The 17,281-nt window shown below is 51.7% G+C and overlaps 1 protein-coding gene across 3 annotated transcripts in view; it reads left to right on the top strand.

Annotated features, from left to right (window-relative positions):
* The window catches only part of AACS (acetoacetyl-CoA synthetase), a 77,706-nt gene that overhangs the window by 18,430 nt on the left and 41,995 nt on the right, over window positions 1-17,281 (top strand). For all 3 annotated transcript variants that reach the window (XM_017889572.1, XM_017889581.1, XM_017889563.1), the window contains exons 4-5: window positions 2,006-2,119; window positions 7,437-7,534. In XM_017889572.1, coding sequence (XP_017745061.1) covers window positions 2,006-2,119; window positions 7,437-7,534 — 212 coding nt within the window. The remainder of the gene's footprint in view (window positions 1-2,005; window positions 2,120-7,436; window positions 7,535-17,281) is intronic.

Below are 17,281 nucleotides of genomic sequence, written 5' to 3'. Positions count from 1 at the left end.
AAAAAAAAAAAAAAAAAAAAAGATCACTTTCTGTGTTTCATGTAACATTTCTCCCTCCCTTCCTTCCCTCCTTTCCTTTCTTTGCTTTCTTTTATTTCTTTTTGACAGGGTCTCACTCTGTTGCTCAGGCTGGAGTGCAGTGGTGCGAACATAGATCACTGCAGCCTTAAACTTCTGGGCTCAAGTGATCCTCCCACCTCAGCCTCCCAAGTAGCTAGGGCTACAGGTGTACACCACCACGCCTGGCTAGTTTTAATTTTTTTTTTTTTTTCCAAGACAGGGTCTTACTCTGTCGCCCAGGCTGGAGTGCAGTGGTATGATCTCAGCTCATGGCAGCCTCAACCTCCTGAGCTCAGGTGATCCTCCCACTTCAGTATCCTGAGTAGCTAGGACTACAGGTGCACACCACCGTGCTCGGCTAATATTTTAAAAAATTTTTTGTAGAGACGAGGTTTTACTACGTTGCCCAGGCTGGTCTCAAACTCCTGAACTCAAGCAACCTGCCCAGCTTGGCTTCCCAAAGCGCTGGCATTAACAGGCATTCGCTACCCTGCCTAGCCTTAGTTTTAACATTTTTTTGTAGAGTCTCACTATCTTACCCAGGCTGGTCTTGAACTCCTAACCTCACGTGATCTTCCTGCCTTAACCTCTCAGAGAGCAGGGATGATAGACATGAGCCCTTCTGTCAGCCTATATAACATTCTTGAAATGGTAGAATTATAGAACTAGAGAATATGTAAGTGATTGCCCGGGGTGAGGGTGGTGTAGGGGTCAGGGATGACTATACAGGGGCAACAGGAGGGAAGGGCTTGGGGTGGTGGAAATGTCCTGTGTCTCAGTTGTGGTGGTTGCAGGAAATTCCGTAAGGTGACAAAGAACCTCGCACATGCATTTTGCATCCATGTCTATTTCCTGGAACCACACACATGCACATTGCATCCACATCTGTTTCGTGAAACCACGCACATGCACATTGCATCCACATCTATTTCGTGGAACCACGCACATGTACGTTGCATCCACATCTATTTTGTGGAACCATGCACATGTATGTTGCATCCACGTCTGTTTCCTGGAAACACATGCACATTGCATCCACATGTGTTTTGTGAAACCACACACATGCATGTTACATCCATGTTTGTTTCCTGGAACCACACACATGCATGTTACATCCATGTCTATTTTGTGGAACCACACACATGCACGTTGCATCCACGTCTGTTTTGTGGAACCACACGCATGCACGGTGTATCCACGTCTGTTTCATGGAACCACACGCATGTTGCATCCATTTCTGTTTCCTGTCTTTGCTGTTGTACTCTAGCTATGGAGGATATAACCACTGGGGAAGCTGAGTGAGGGGTCATGGGACCTCTCTGTACTTTCTTTGAAACTTCGTGTGAATCTGTAATTATTAAAAAAAAAAACCCTACAATTATAATCAAAGGATTCTTCAGTTAATAAAAGCATTCCCAGTAGAAAATCTTACTTATTTATTTATTTTGAGACAGGTTCTTGCACTGTCGCCCAGACTGGAGGTCAGTGGTGTAATCATGGCTCATGTGATCCTTCACCTCAGCCTCCCGAGTAGCTGGGACTACCGATGCGTGCTACCATGCCTGGCTTATTTTTACATTTTCGGTAGAGATGGAGGTCTCACTCTGTTGTCAGGGCTGGTCTTAAACTCCCCGGCTCAGGCAATCCTCTCACCTCAGCCTCCCAAAGTGCTGAGATCATAGGCATGAGCCCCTGCACCCAGCCCGATAGAGAATCTTTGTGCAGCGCATGGTGTTAGTGTATTTACTCGGCTGGCTCTCACACAGCCTTTCTTCTGCGTGAAGTTAAGTTGACCTGTATCTTGCTTGTGTTCCTTGCGTCTGTTTTCGCTGGTTGTGGATTAATAACCTGCATTGAAATAGGTGGGATTTTTCATTCAGTGTCTGGCTTGCAACTTTTCTTTTTGCAGTGGTCTATGTACAATTTACTCTTTTTCTCTTTCCAGGGGAAGGCAAAGAGGAAATTGTGAAGGTGACTTTTGAAGAGCTGAGGCAAGAAGTGGCTTTGTTTGCAGCAGCAATGAGGAAAATGGGTGTGAAGAAAGGAGATCGGGTCGTTGGTAAGTATTTTGGGTGCTGGTGATGGTTTGAGGGAGGAGACCAAGCTAGAATGGGTGGTGTGAAGGTCAAGACAACTTTTGAGTGAGGTGGAGTCATGTTGTGTTACATGGAACCTCATGGGACTTGGACTCTAAATGCAAGGCAAAAAGACGAAAATTGCTGAAAGAATATGCTGCTCTGCGAAGTCAGGAATTTGCTTTGCTTTGTTCCCTGCTTTGTCCCAGAGCCTGAAACAATTCCAAGAACATCAAGGGAGTGCGTTCAATGTGGGCTTGCTGGAGGAATGAAGGCGCGTTCAATATGGGCTTGCTGGAGGAATGAAGCCGCATTTAGGAGTTAGCCCTGCAGTGGGGCAGGGCAGGAAAGGGCAGTCCCGGCAGCAGAAATGGCCTGTGAAAGGCCTGGAGGCAGCGAGCAGGAGGTGTCTACATGAGCTCTGTGGGGTGGAACATGGAGGGCAGGAGGTGGGGCAGGTGCCCAGGTCTGATCCCAAAGGCCTCGTCCACCTTCTTCTGCTCTGCCTAGTTTCCTGAGGTGCTGGTCTGTTCTGACCGCCCTTCCTGCCTTGAGCCATAAAGCAAGGGAAGTAGGACTGAAAAGCAGGCCCCAATCGGGGATTGTTCTGGAAGGAGCAGGGGCTGGAATCTGTAGACCTTGAGGTGTGGCTTGTCTTCCTGCTCTGGGCTGGGGCCCTCCTTTGTTCCCTGGGATAGCGACTGAGAATTTCCCACCGAGAACTACTTAGGTATTTTTCGTTTCTTTTTTTTTTTTTTCTGAGATGGAGTCTCGCTCTGTCGCCCAGGCTGGAGTGCAGTGGCGCGATCTCGGCTCACTGCAACCTCCGTCTCCCGGGTTCATGCCATTCTCCTGCCTCAGCCTCCCGAGTAGCTGGGATTACAGGTGCCCGCCACCATGCCCGGCTAATTTTTTTTTTTGGTATTTTTAGTAGAGATGGGATTTCATTGTGTCAGCCAGGATGGTCTCGATCTCCTGACCTTGTGATCCGCCTGCCGGCCTCCCAAAGTGCTGCGATTACAGGCATGAGCCACCACGCCCAGCCCTACTTAGGTATTTTTCTTACAATTTTCCTTTCACCTTGACTTCTGGAAAAAATGTAAAGGCCTGTGCATGGACCCGTTCTTTACCCCAAGCAACTTGTTAGTTAATTGAGATGCAGGTAGGTGTGTACATGGGGATGAGCAGGTGTAGACAAAGGAGATTTATCTTTCAGTGCAGCCCTGGTGGTTGGGGCTCCCGACCTCCCTCCCTTTCCCCTCCGTATCATGGGACAAGGACCACAGGAGTTGGGTGGCAGGAAAAGCCACTGGGGAGGGGCTTGGGCTTTGGAGCCTTGGTGTTTGGCATAGGTGTGCCTCTCCCGAGGGAACTTACTGCAGATTGCTGTTCAGCTTGTTTGCAAAGAGGCAGGAGGAGCTGGGCAGCCTTGTTGTCTATAAGTGCAGTAAGCGGCTGGACCAAGAATCCTGTGCGCCAGGCGCCACTACCCTGCCCCGCCTCCCCCTTGAGTAACGGGACTGGGCATGGAGTTAGTGCTTAGCCTTTGATAGCTGACTAGAAATAATCCAGTGATGGGCATGCCGGCTGCCTCCTGTCTCAGCCCTCGGCGGCCTGTTCTCCTTTGGCCTATCCTCAGGGTTTACCCTGGTTCGTCGGGGTTGCCGCTCAAACGTTACCTCCTCAGAGGCCCTTCCTGGTCAGCCTTCGAAAAATGCATCCCACTCTTCCTGCACCTGCTTTCATCGTAGTCCCATGGCTCACCTGAAACTGCAGGGATCTTGGTGTGTTTGTGCGCATGTGTCCTCGGTACTAGAGGGCAGGGGCTCTGTTTTCTCCTCACTGCTGTATCTTACTTCATAGAGAGTGCCTGGCACCCAGCAGCATCTAAGAAATGTTGATTGAATGAATGATTATGGGTATTGGGCTGATCATCAGAGCAGGCTTGTTTTTTTTTGTTCTTTTTGAGACAGGGTCTCACTCTGTTGTCCAGGCTGGACTGCAGTGGCATGATCATGGTTCACTGCAGCCTTGAACTCCTGGTCTCAAGGGATCCTCACACCTCAGCCTCCTGCGTAGCTGGGACTACAGGCACATGCCACCATGCCTGGCTAATTTTTGTATTTGTCGTAGAGACAGGGTCTCACTATGTTGTCCAGGCTGGTCTCAAACTTCTGGGCTCAAGAGATCCTCCTGCCTTGGCCTCCTAAAGTGTTGGGATTACAGGCGTGAGCCGCCGTGTCTAGTCACAAAGCAGGCATTTTTGAGGCTGAAACCTCACTTTGTGGGTTATTCTTGGTCTGATTTAATCTGTACACTTTTAAGGTCTTGCAAAGGATTACAAAATGTTCTAACTCCAGTTTTTTTTTTTTTTTCCTTCCAATTCTCATTTAAAAAAATCTTCTTTTGGGCCGGGCGCGGTGGCTCACATCTGTAATCCCAGCACTTTGGGAGGCTGAGACGGGCGGATCACGAGGTCAGGAGATCGAGACCATCCTGGCTAACACGGTGAAACCCCGTCTCTACTAAAAAAATACAAAAAAACTAGTCGGGCAAGGTGGCGGGTGCCTGTAGTCCCAGCTACTCGGGAGGCTGAGGCAGGAGAATAGCGTAAACCCGGGAGGCAGAGCTTGCAGTGAGCCGAGATCTGGCCACTGCACTCCAGCCTGGGCAACAGAGCGAGACTCCGTCTCAACAACAACAACAACAAAAATCTGCTTTTGAAGCAAACATTTCTGAGTGAAGGAGAGACAGAGCAGGTTATATTGGGGACAGTCAGGGTTCCTCTGGGCTGTGCTTTCTTTGAGGAGACACCTGGCCGCGACGCCCTGGACTCTTCAGAGTTGAGCTGGTCCCTTGTGCCCCACCCGTTTCGTGGGTCTCAGTTGGATACCAGTTTGACCTGATCACAGTTACTAGGATTTGGGACTTTGAGTTTCCCAGAAAACACTAGAAAATGATTCTGCGGATTAAATGGGGTTGGATGCTTTAGAGTCTTGAAAAGATGGAGTTAAAGCTGTGCCTAGGTCTGTTTTCCTTTGTCTGTGAAGTGGTCCCCAGGGTTGGCGTCTGATGTGCCATGGGAGAAGGGCCAGCTCCTCCTCACTTGTCAGCCACACGGAGTCAGCTGGTTAAGCAGCCTCCCCTGGGCACCGAGTCCTGCCCTGCCCCTGGGGGTGACAGTGTTGAGATGCTTCAGTTTACACTCACAGCCAAGTCTCATCTTTGTGGCAAACTCAGTAAACGCCATCCATCTGCCAGATGTGGGTGGAACCCCATGGTGGTGTGACCCCTGCCCCTTGGATGCTTATGGCCCAGCAGGGGAGACGCATGTGAATGTAGACAAACAGAAATACCCACTGCAGGGGGGAGAAGGCGGGACAAAGGGAGCCAGCCGACCAGGGACCGCTGCAGGCGCACCTGGGCAACTGCACCTTGCTCTGATGAGGCCTTGGCCGTGGCCCTTTGTCTCGGGACTGCCTTCTGCCTGACTGTACAGGTCCTTTCCTCTGGAATGTGTAGAGTGATCTGGTCAATTGATCATAGTTTCTGTGGCCATGAGGATTCCCTGCCTCTGTTGTCATGAAAGCCAGCCAGCTAGGAGGTGGAGGGCCTGAGGACCTCTGCCCTCTATGGGCTTGAATATGGCTCTTGACAGTACTGCTTGTGTTCTTCATTCCCTCTCCTCTCTATCCATCCAACCAACGATCCACCAGTCCACCTGTCTGTGCAGCTCTCCATCAACCCATCCATCTGCCCATCCATCTATCCATCCTTCTCTCCACCTACCCATCCATCCGTCATCCATCCATCTATCCATCCATTCATCTATCCTCCACCCATCATCTACGCATTCATCCATCTGTTTCCATTTGTCATCCCTCTCCATCCCCCCCCCTTTATCTTAACCATCCATCTATCCATCATCCATCCATCTATACATTTCTTCTCTCCCATCTACCCCATTTACCCATTATCCATCTATCCATCCATATATCTATCCTCCACTCACTCATCCCTGTCCATTCAATCACCCATCCTCCATTCATCATCCCTCCATACATCATCCACTCCAACTATCCATCACTCCGTTCTATACATTCTTCTCCCACCTACCCATCCATCCATCACTCCATTCTATCCATCCACTTCTCTATCCACCCATATCTACCCATTCTATCCACCATTCTTCCATTTATCATCCCATTCACTTACCCATCCATCTATCCATCCACTCCAACTATCCATCCATGCTCATCCAACTATCTATACATTCTTCTCTCTACCTACCCATTCACCTATCATCCATCTCTCCATCCACTCATCTATCCTCCACCCATTATCTACCCATTCATCCATTCAATCTTCCACTTCATCTCATCCCCATACACTCATCCATCCAACCTATCCCATCCATTCCAACTTTACATTCTTCTCTCTACCTACCATTCACCCATCATCCATCGTCCATCCATTTATCCATTCTCCATCTGTCATCCATCCATTCATTCATCCATCCATCCTCCATTCATCATGCATCATCCATCCATCCATCCATCCATGCATCCTTTCTTCTTTCCATCCATCCATCCATCTGTCCATCCATCCATCTGCCAGCCAGCAAATATCTGAGGACCCTTGATGTGCAGGGCATGGTGAAAGGCATTTGGTAAAGCAAAGAACAAGACATGCAAAGTCCCAGCCCTCATGTGAGAACCAGATACTAAACAGCCAGTTACACAGGTGATTATTCATTTGCAGTTATGCTAAGTTTGGTGAAGGAGAAATACAGCGTGCTTTGAAGGTTACTAGTTAGGGGACCTGAGTTCACCAGGTTGGGGGCAAGACGGCCTTGGAGAAGGCTGGTCTGAGGAAGTTTCAATTGAGTGAAGAGCTGCAGGATGAGCACACACTGAGTGGAGACTGCTGGTGTGCATGGAGGAGTGTTCAGCAGATCAGACAGCTGTGCAAAGGCCCTGAGGCAGGAGGCGATTAGGACAACTGAGGAGTCGGAAGAAGGCTGCTGTGACCAGATCCCAGGGAGAGAGGGGGAGCAGAGGGAGGAGAGGCCACAGGGTCACTGTCATCAGAGCATGGAGAATGGATTGCAGGGGGATGGTGGGGAGTGGACAGGCTGGCAGCAGACGATTTAGCTGGGCGGGGGATGGTGGTCAGGATCCTCAGGCAGTTCAAAGCCAGCCCCCTTCCCACTCTGACCCTGGCTCTCAGAGGAACCTTTTGGATGTCTGCTGCCTCCCATATACCCTGAACCCAAGGCTTCTTCCTGTGTTTTCTCCACAGGTTATTTACCCAACAGTGAGCACGCTGTTGAGGCCATGCTGGCTGCAGCAAGCATTGGCGCCATCTGGAGCTCCACATCCCCAGACTTTGGTGTGAATGTGAGTCAGGGTCTATGGCAGAGGGGGCACCCCTTGCCCTGTGAGCTTCCTGGGTAGGGGCTGTAGGGGCTGAATTCCCAGGGGAGCCAGATAGCAGCGTGAGCCTAGCAGGAGGAGGTGGCGCTGCAGCGGCCTCTGTGGGGAAAGAAGCCAGAAAGACGTGTCTCATTCTTCCTTTCAAGCAGTCCTGACGTGCGCCCGCTCCCCACCGTGCTCATGGAAGACCTGGGCAGGTGGCTTATGCAGCAGCCAGTGTTGTTAAGGGCTAGTGAGGTCTAGCCCTGTCTTCCTCACCTGGGACTTAGTGACCACGTGAGGTTTGCTAAGTGTGTCTCCTCTGAGGACAGTTTTTTAGATTTTTGTTCTCAAAGTCTTGCTTGCAGATGTTCCCCGGGACCTCCTTGTGTTGCTTTCTGCTGTTTCCAGCCCCTTCCTCTGGACCTGTGCTCGTGCTGTGTGGGTGTGCACTCTGGGAGGGCGGCCTCTCTGTCCCCAAACCGCCCCAGGGTGTGTCCAGCTGCCCAGAGTGGCCCAGGCAGGGCCGGATCCCCACTGTGGCCCCCCTGGCCTCTAAATCCCTCCACAGAGCAAATGAAGTAGCCGCAGAGTGGGTTTTCCTGGGGCCCCCACTCCCCAGCCAGGGCCCTCTCCTGGCTGCAGAGCCTTGGACGTCAGCGACCTTCAGGAGCCATGAGACCCTGTTACAGGACATGCAGCATCCGGGTCCCTGACTGCTCCTCCTGGTGCCAGCTGCCTCTGTTCTGGGCCAGGCCCTGTGCTCTGCGTCAGTCAGCAGCACTAGCTGCAAGTATGGCTGCTGGCCCTTTAAAGCCCAGTGCCTGGAGTTGGTGTCTGTGCTTGTCCACAGGGGAGGCTTTTGGGTGTGAGCTTAGAAATCATGTCCACTTAGAGGCTTGCTTTTTCAGTAAGATTTTGGAGGAAGATTCTCCTTTCTCCACACCATGGAAGGAGAGATCAGACACAGGCCTGGAGAAGTGAGACTGGCCGGCCATGCGTCAGGCTGCGGCGCCAGCCGGGCTGAACATGGAGCCCTGCTGGGTTCAGGGAGGGCGTGGCCACCTTGTAGATCCGGACTCTGGCTGGATGGCATTGCCTTGCCTTCTAGAACTTTCCTGTGTTCTTTCCCAGGCCATCTCACCCCAGGACCTCCCCAGGTCAGCAGGGACTGACCTGAGACAGAAACTCAACCTGTGGTCTCTCCTGTCCCCAGGGCCCTCTGTGGGGGCTGCCTAGGCTGCTGGGGCCAGTGGTGTCCTTGTGGGAAGGTCTGGAGGGGTGGGGTTCCTGGACACTCAGACCCCTCAGCTGACCTTGAACCGGGCTATCCAGGGCAGAGGGAAGGGCCCCAGGGTGAGATGGCAGATGGCCGGGTGTGCTCAAGGCCGGGCAGGCTGGCTGCCTCTGCTCCACGCAGCTTCCTTGATCAGTGTCCTTGGGCAAGCGCCCTGGTGTCCCCAGAGGGTGAACGGCAGCAATGTTAGTGCAAGTGCAGGGAGCCCGTGCAGATGGCAGGGGCCACGTTTGTGTGGAGCTGGGGACAGGGTGTAACCCTCCAGGCCAGCCCAGTAAGTGTTAGCTACTGTTAACTAGTTGGGAGATGGGTGTGTTTTTAGTTAAATTATGACTGACGTTTTGTAAATGGGTTGTGAGAGGCTGGGAGAGCCATGTGTGGCGGGGGAGTGATCATGGCCTCCCAGGGCTGGAATGTAGCCCCCTGGAGAGGTGATATCAGAGCTCCTGGAATGGTGCCTTTGGTGGTGTGTCGGAGGCCAGGGGGCGGAGGGAGGGAGAGCCTCTGACTCTGCATGGCTGCAGTGGCGGGGCTGGACCCCAGGCTGTCTCACAGCTGCATCCAGCCTTGCTGGGTCATTGTCCTTTGCGTGTCACTCCCTGCAGACTCCAGTCCAGCAGGATCTGCCCATCCTGGCAGGGCCCAGGAGGGATGCATGGCTCTGTAGCAAACATGGTCTCTGGGACACTGCTTCCTGGCTGGGGTTGGTCCAGGGTTTTCTGGAATCACAGCCTCCCCGAGCCGCCTCTGGAGCGGGAAGTGTTGGCCAAGCTGCTGGGCGCACTAGATGGCAGCATGGCTCTGCTCACCCCGTGGCTCCCTCAGCTTCTGGGAAGAGAATAGTCCCAGGCGTCGTGGCTATGTCTCAGGTTAGAAAACAGGGCCACCTGCCCTCCTGCTGAGATGCTTCTCTCTGTCCCTCATTTTGCTAGTGTCCGAGGTATAGACTCCATCCTGCCGGAGACGGGGGTGTGTATGACATGCGTTACTCGCACTCGAACCAAGATCCAGCCGGTTGGCAGGGAGTCTGTCGGCATTTGGCGGCTTCATGGCAGGCATTATTGGGCAGCACTCCTGGCCGCATGCACCCAGCGTGGGAGGCCCTGCGTGGATGCCATGTGGCACAGCGCTTGGTCCCACAGACACCTGGACACCCACTGTCGGAGCTGAGTAAGGACCTGGGACAGGTCGATCGTGCCAAAGCCTCTGCTCACTTTCTGTTTACCATCCTTGTTCAGGGGCTAAAACTAACAGGGATGAATTCCTGGAGTTGCTGACGAGGTGGGGCTGGAACTGAGCCGAGGCTGATGGGTTCTGGGCTCGTGGACAGTTCCCTGCATCGGTTTACTTAAAAGGAGGTCCCGTTTTAATTTCCAGCATCACCATGTTAAACTTCAGACGGTGCCCCGTTTTCAGTAAGGGGCACTCTTCAGAAACGGCAATGAAACGTGAATGTCTTCCCTTTGGAATCATGTTTTCTCTTGCTTTGAAATTATGTTTCTTTGAATCTCAGAGAATATTGTAAAGGGAAATTGCCAATCTCCTACAAATCCTGCGTTGACTTCTAGTCTCTGTTGCTGGAGTCGCACCGTTGGACTCGTGGGTTCACGCACCTGTCCGCTGAGAGCTCCCCGGCTGGCTGTGGTCTGCTGCAGAGCCACAGGCCGCAGTGGGCTGTCCAGGGAGTGCTGGGGCATCTTTCCTCGATGACATTGGGGGAACGCATTTCCGGCCTCCGTCACTCCCTGTGCTTTATTTCCACCCATTCCGGGCTCTCTCCCACCACTGCCCACCTCCCTCTGCCCGCTCGCTGCTATCTGCCTGGGCATCTCAGTTTGCCTTACTAATGCTTTTGGGCTCAGAGGGCATCGCCAGGTTGGGGAAGTGCTCTGTTGTCAGCGCTCCCAACCTTTCCCACCCAGCGAGATCTCTAGGTCCTGAGTCTTTTGATGGCTTTGGGTTTTTTGTTTCACTGTTTACCTTTGAGCCTTTGCCATTTTCAGAGATGTCAGGGAAGGCCACCCTCTGATCCCCGCGCACCAGAGATCCTGGCCTGTAGCCTGCAGGCCATGTCCTCCTGAAGTGCCATCAGGTGGCCGCGCGCGTGTGTGTGTGTGTGTAAATAGGACAGCCATTCTTGCTCGCTCTGGGTGGCTGTCAGCGTGATGCAACACCGGCTGTTGGTTTCAATGCTTGATTGGTTGCTAAGCACCGTATTCGGGTCAGACACATGTTCATAGGTGTGTTTGTTTGTTGCAACATGAAAGCCATCCTCGAGCAGCTCTCCTGGCCCAGGACAGGCTGACAGCTGGTTTTGGATGCTCAAGATCTTGACCCCTGCTGGTCCAGCCAGGAAAACTTCAGCTGTGTCAGAGGACACAGCCTCAGGGAGGCTGTGATTCCTGAGTCATTTCATGGGGCTAGGGGCCAGACCTCTAATTTGGAAACACTTGTCTTTGTAGCCTGATCACTGTCACTGTGCCTGGGGTCCTGTGGCATTTGAGCCCCAGATCACTGGCAGGCTCAGTCCTTTCACCCTGAGATCCTGGTTTCCCTGTACTGGGCTAGTTCTCTGAGATCCCAGCTTCCTTGTGGACATTTTCTGCTGCCCTCCGGGGCTCTCCAGGCTGGCTCCCTGTTTCTTTCCTGGCCTCGGGCTTCCTGGCTGGTCTTCCTCTGGGCCCCACTCCACCTGCTCCTCGGTGTTGATCTCTGTGTCCTCTATTCAGAACAGCCTCTTCTCCCTCCCACCTACCCTATGGGACCTGCTTATTCTTTTTTTTTTTTTTTTTGAGACGGAGTCTCGTTCTTTCGCCCAGGCTGGAGTGCAGTGGCGTGATCTCGGCTCACTGTAAGCTCCGCCTCCCGGATTCACGTCATTCTCCTGCCTCAGCTTCCTGAGCAGCTGGGACTACAGGCGCCCGCCACCACGCCTGGCTAATTTTTTGTATTTTTAGTAGAGACGGGGTTTCACCGTGTTAGCCAGGATGGTCTTGATCTCCTGACCTCGTGATCCGCCTGCCTGGCCTCCCCAAGTGCTGGGATTACAGGCGTGAGCCACTGCGCCCGGCCTTATTGCCCTCTCTTAAGGCTGTGAAGGGCAGTGAGTGCCTCTAACGAGCTCAAACTGGGGCCTGGCACATAGTAAGCATTCAGTAAATGCTCAATATGTTATACTGGCAATCATTTATTCCCCACGAAACCAAGGATTCTCAGTCCATCTTAGAATCCTGGGCACAGAGAGGGCGCCAGTGTTGACATGCCATTCGTGGGTTGTGTGTTTGCTACAGCAAAGGTCTGGACAGGCCCCATACCTGTGGGTGAGGGAGCTTGGGTGTCAGGAGTGTTGGGACTCACTTTGCATAAGGGGTGACTGGGACTGGAGGGAGCCAGGTGCAGGGATGCCTTGTCCAGGGCCATGTGGCCAGGAAAGGGAGGAGTAAGGACCATGGACTTAGAGTAGGTTGAATGTGTTACCTTGATATTTGCATAGAGCTAGCCACAGAAGTAAACAGAGGGACACCCAAGTCCCAGCAGGACATGAAAGAGTCTGAGAAATGGCTCTGCATGCACTTAGGTAAGTGGATGTGGTATCTTTCCAGGAAGGGCAGGCACTTGCTCTCGGGGGATGCATCTGGGTACTGAGAATGGGGAAGAGGGGCTCACCTGGCTGGGGGTGAGCTTCTGTTTGGATGCCTTGTTCCAGTGCCAGTGCCCAGGTGCTGGTCTAGGGGGTGGAGGCTTCTCTCCCAGATGCTTCTGTCCCGGTCTCATGCCCATCAGAGGTGGCTGGGGAGGAGGAAGGGGTAGCATTCTCAGGAGGGCTTAGTGTCAGGAAGGGCCATTTCTGGACATTGTCACTCGCTTTCTGGTGGTTTTGGACAGGGTGTATGTTAGCATCAGACCCAAGGAGGGCCAGCCCTGTGGCCTGTGGAGTAAATGCTGGTGGGACTGGGGTGCCACCTGCCTGCAGACTCGCCCGGGTACTGCTGGGCTCCTGGGGGGCACCATTTTGGGGCTTTCTGCAGCCACCTCTGTGTAGCAGTTTAGAGTAGAAGAGGAAGAAGTAGGAAATAGTCTTTGTCCACCAAGAGTGTCACCGAGGATGGGGTACTGGGGGTACCCTTGAAATGGAGGAGGGAGGAGGTGGATGATGACCAAAGGCCTGATGTCCTGAGGCCAGGGGCCAAGTCCCTGTTAATTGCATGTCCCATGCACTTTTTTTAAACTGATGCTGAAGTTGGCCAATGTTTCACTTAAAAACAAAACAAAACAAAAAAAGGTGCATTGGGGCGGCTCCAAGGGCGTCTCTGTAATAACGTCACATTCATTCCCTTGCTGCCCACCTGCCCGCCTTGAGCTTTGCTGAGGGGCAGAGGAAGTGGCGGGAGTAGAGAGAGAGGCTTGACTTGGTCTGTGCCTCCTCCTGTGCCTTCTGCAGTGGCCAACGTGTTCGGCTGGAGGAAGACTCCTTGTTCTTGTCATGACTGTGCATCCTGAGAGCACTTGCAGCCTTCCTTCCTCCTGTCCAGTCGGCAATGGTGGGGGCTGCCAGAAGTTCTCAAGACTCAGGGAGCCCCAGATGAGCTCACAAGTCCCCAGGGGGAGCCCCATCTCAGTAATCCCCGCCAAGCCAGGAGCCCGAGCTGTGCCCCACACCCTTTCACTCCCTTCCCTACCGTCGGCTGTTCTTGCCACCTCTCCACTGTCCTCCTTCATACATTTGATTGAGCAGTTCTCTCCACTGTCCTCCTTCATACGTTTGATTGAGCGGTTCCTCAGTTCCTCCGTGACCCCGGCTAGGCACTGCCGTCGCTCACGCCTGCCGTCGCAGTAGCTTCAGACCAGTCTCGTTTCTGCTTCTCTCCACTATACACCTTTTTATCTTTTTCTTTTCTTTCTTTTTTAACTTTAATCACCTTTCTACTATCCAGTATACACTCTTCAACAAGTGGCTCCGAACCAGTGTTTGCTTCTGTCTCTCTCCCAGATTAAATATTCTTTTTTTTTTTTTTGAGGCCGAGTCTGGCTCTGTCGCCCAGGCTGGAGTGCAGTGGCACAATCTCAGCTCACTGTAAGCTCCGCCTCCCGGGTTCACACCATTCTCCTGCCTCAGCCTCCCGAGTTAGCTGGGACTACAGGCACCCGCCACCGTGCCCGGCTAATTTTTTTTTTGTATTTTTTAGTAGAGACGGGGTTTCACCGTGTTAGCCAGGATGGTCTCGATCTTCTGACCTCGTGATCCCCCGGCCTCGGCCTCCCAAAGTGCTGGGATTATAGGCGTGAGCCACCGCGTCCGGCCAGATTAAATATTCTTTAGAGGGCCGGGCCTGGTAGCTCACACCTGTAATCCCAGCACTTTGGGAGGCTGAGCCTGATAGGATCACTTGAGTTCGGGAGTTTGAGACCAGCCTGGGCAACATGGCGAGACTCCATCTCTACAAAAAAGAAATAAATTAGCTGGGTGTGGTGATGCACAGCCTGATCCTGAGCCTGGGAGGTTGAGTCTGAGTGAACTGTGATCTGTCTACTGTACTCTAGCCAGGGTGACAGTCTCCAAAAAAAAAAAAAAAAAAAAAAATCCTTCAGTGACTTTCTTATATTCTTTTGTTCTGTTTTCTCATTACCTTTTTTTTTTTTTCTCCCTGAGACAGTCTCACTCTGTCACCCAGGCTGGAGTGCGGTGCCGTGCTCTCAGCTCACTGCAACCTCTGCCTCCCAGGTTTAAGTCATTCTCCTGCCTCAGCCTTCCAAGTAGCTGAGACTACAGGCATGCACCACCACACCTGGCCAATTTTTGTATTTTCAGTAGAGATGGGGTTTCACTATGTTGGCCAGGCTGGTCTTGAACTCCTGATCCTCAAGTGGATTCACCCGCCTTGGCTTTCCACTGCGCCTGACCCTCATTACCTTTTCAAACTGTATTGCTGGGGTTTAACACCACGGTTTATTTTGCTGGATTGAGTTAAATGTGGCCATCTTGCCTAACTTTGATTTGTTCTAGTGATTTTTCTGGAGATTTTCACAGATTTTGTGTGCAACTGTTCCCGTTGTGTGCAGGCGGCAAACTATTTCTAGTTCTCACCCCGGGACGTAGGTGGGGTTGTTTGGCACAGGTACAGGTGGGCTAGGGGTGGGTGTCTTGCATGTTCTTTTCTCACTGGACATCTCGTCTTTTACCAAGTGCGATATGTGCCGTCAGGTGTCTGCCAGATACCTGTTGTCAATGAGGAAGTTTCCTTCAGTTTCCAGCTGATTAAAGCATGGGTGGAAAGCACGTTGCCTTTTATCAGAAGCTTCCAAGATAATCCTGCGATTTCCCCCTCCGTTAGCCTCTTGCTGTAGTTGGTACTGTTGGTCTATAATCTCTCCCTCTTGTGGTTTGTGTGTTTCCTGTCTTTCTCTGCCTTCTGTAATGGCTTACACAGAAGGGATGCTGCAGCTTATAGAGACTTGGTGCTCGCCTGCAGAGCTGCCCACCCTGGTGTCCCTGGAGGAGGCAGATCTTTGTCACTTCAGCTGTCGTGCTGCTTTTTGAATAAATTTTGGTAATTTATATTTTCTTGAGAAGTCATCCATTCTATCTGGATTTCAAAATCTATTAACATTGCTTTCTGGCTCATGAATCTTTTCTGTAGTCAAGTGTGATTTCTAATTTTGAGAGGCCACATGCTTCAGTTTATTCATCTGCAATATGAGGGTGATAAGGACACCCATGTCCAAGGTTAGTCTGAGCAGTAAATGAGCAAGTATCAGTCCAGCGCTTAGGGCAGCACCTGACACACAGTAAGTGTTCTGCAAGGGGTAACTGGAAATGTTAGGTTTTTTTTTGTTTGTTTGAGATGGAGTCTTGCTCTGTCACCTAAGCCAGAGTGCAGTTAGTGGTGTGATCTCAGCTCACTGCAACCTCTGCCTCCCAGGCTCAAGCAATTCTCTTGCCTCAGCCTTCTGAGTAGCTGGGATTATAGGCATGGGCCACCATGTCCGGCTAATTTTTATATTTTTAGTAGAGACGGAGTTTCTCAGTTTTGGCTAGGCTGGTCTCAAACTCCTGATCTCAAGTGATCTGCCTGCCTTGGCCTCCCAAAGTGCTGGGATTACAGGCATGAGCCACTGCGCCTGGCCAAAATACTAGGTTTTTTCTTGATCATATATTTCAAGAAGCTTACTTTTATTTTGTTTTAAGACAGGGTCTTTCTCTGTTGCCCAGGCTGGAGTACAGTGGTGTGAACATAGTTCACTGCAGCCTCGAACTCCTGGGCTCAAGCAATCCTCCCACCTCAGCCGCCCACGTAGCTGGGATTACAGGTGCCCTGCTAATTTAATAAAAAAAATTTTTTGTAGCTGTCCAAGCTCGTCTCCCAAAGTGTTGGGATTACAGGCGCGAGCCACCGTGCCTGCTAAGAGGCTTACGTTACTGGTTGTTTTGGAAAAACGATTTTTGATTTTGCTGATCAAGTCCATCATTAGTTTTTCCTATGGCTTTAATTCCTTCTCTCTCTTTCTTTCCCTGGCTACCTAATTTTGAGTGTAGTTTACTGAAAACATTGGAAATGGAAAACAATAACATTTGCAATTGTTTTCCTGTTGTGTTTCTGATAGATCATATGTTCCGGGGAGTGGGAGCCATGTCTGTCTGGTTCCCTGGCACGGTGCCTGGCACCTAGCACATGGAATAAATAAATACTTTCTACTCCCTACTCTTCTCTGTTAATTTAGCTTCTAGTTTGGGAAACTGGACAGTGTTGAATAAACTCTCAATCCTAGAACTCTTTGCCCAGAGATTCTCAAATCTTATCCCACCTCAGGATCATCTGGACGGCTGGTGAGAAGAGATTGCTGGGCCCCCTGCAGAGTTTCCAGTTCATTAGGTCTGGGGCTCCAGGGGAGGCTGACGCTGGCTGCCCTGGGAACCACACTTTGAGCTGTCCAGCCTCCCTCCCCCAACACTCTGCCCCTTAGACTCCCGCAGAGTCAGCGCTTCTGCTTCCCTGCTTCCCTGCTAAGAGTCATGGGGCAGCTCTGAAAACAAATGCCTGCCGCTCCTGACCCGTTAATTAGTTATCCTAATGAGCATAATTAACTTAATAGTCCCACTGTAGGTGGTGCTACCAGGTGGATAGCCCTGTCCTGTGAAGTCCTTACTCAGAGGTTCTGGGGCCACTGTGTGTGCCCTGGGGGGCAGCCCCAGGTGTTGGTCTTGAACTGCTTGTATCAGGCTTATGTGTGAGGGAATAGCAGCCATCTGGGCGATGCCTACCCGTGTTTGTGGATGGCAGTCTCTTAAGACAGTGTAACCTTGAGGATGGCTGGGAGGGAAGTGAATAGAAGCCTTGTCTGAGAGTGCTTTAATCTGTTACTAACTAATCATCTGGACTAACATTCAAGGAGTATCAGTGAATATTATGAGTTCTAGGAACAAGGCCATGCCTGCA

The sequence above is a fragment of the Rhinopithecus bieti genome, unplaced genomic scaffold (assembly GCF_001698545.2).
Source record: "Rhinopithecus bieti isolate Rb0 unplaced genomic scaffold, ASM169854v2 scaffold_574, whole genome shotgun sequence".
Lineage (NCBI taxonomy): Eukaryota > Metazoa > Chordata > Mammalia > Primates > Cercopithecidae > Rhinopithecus > Rhinopithecus bieti.
Note: the sequence above shows the minus strand (reverse complement) of the source record. Positions and strands in the feature narration are given on the sequence as shown.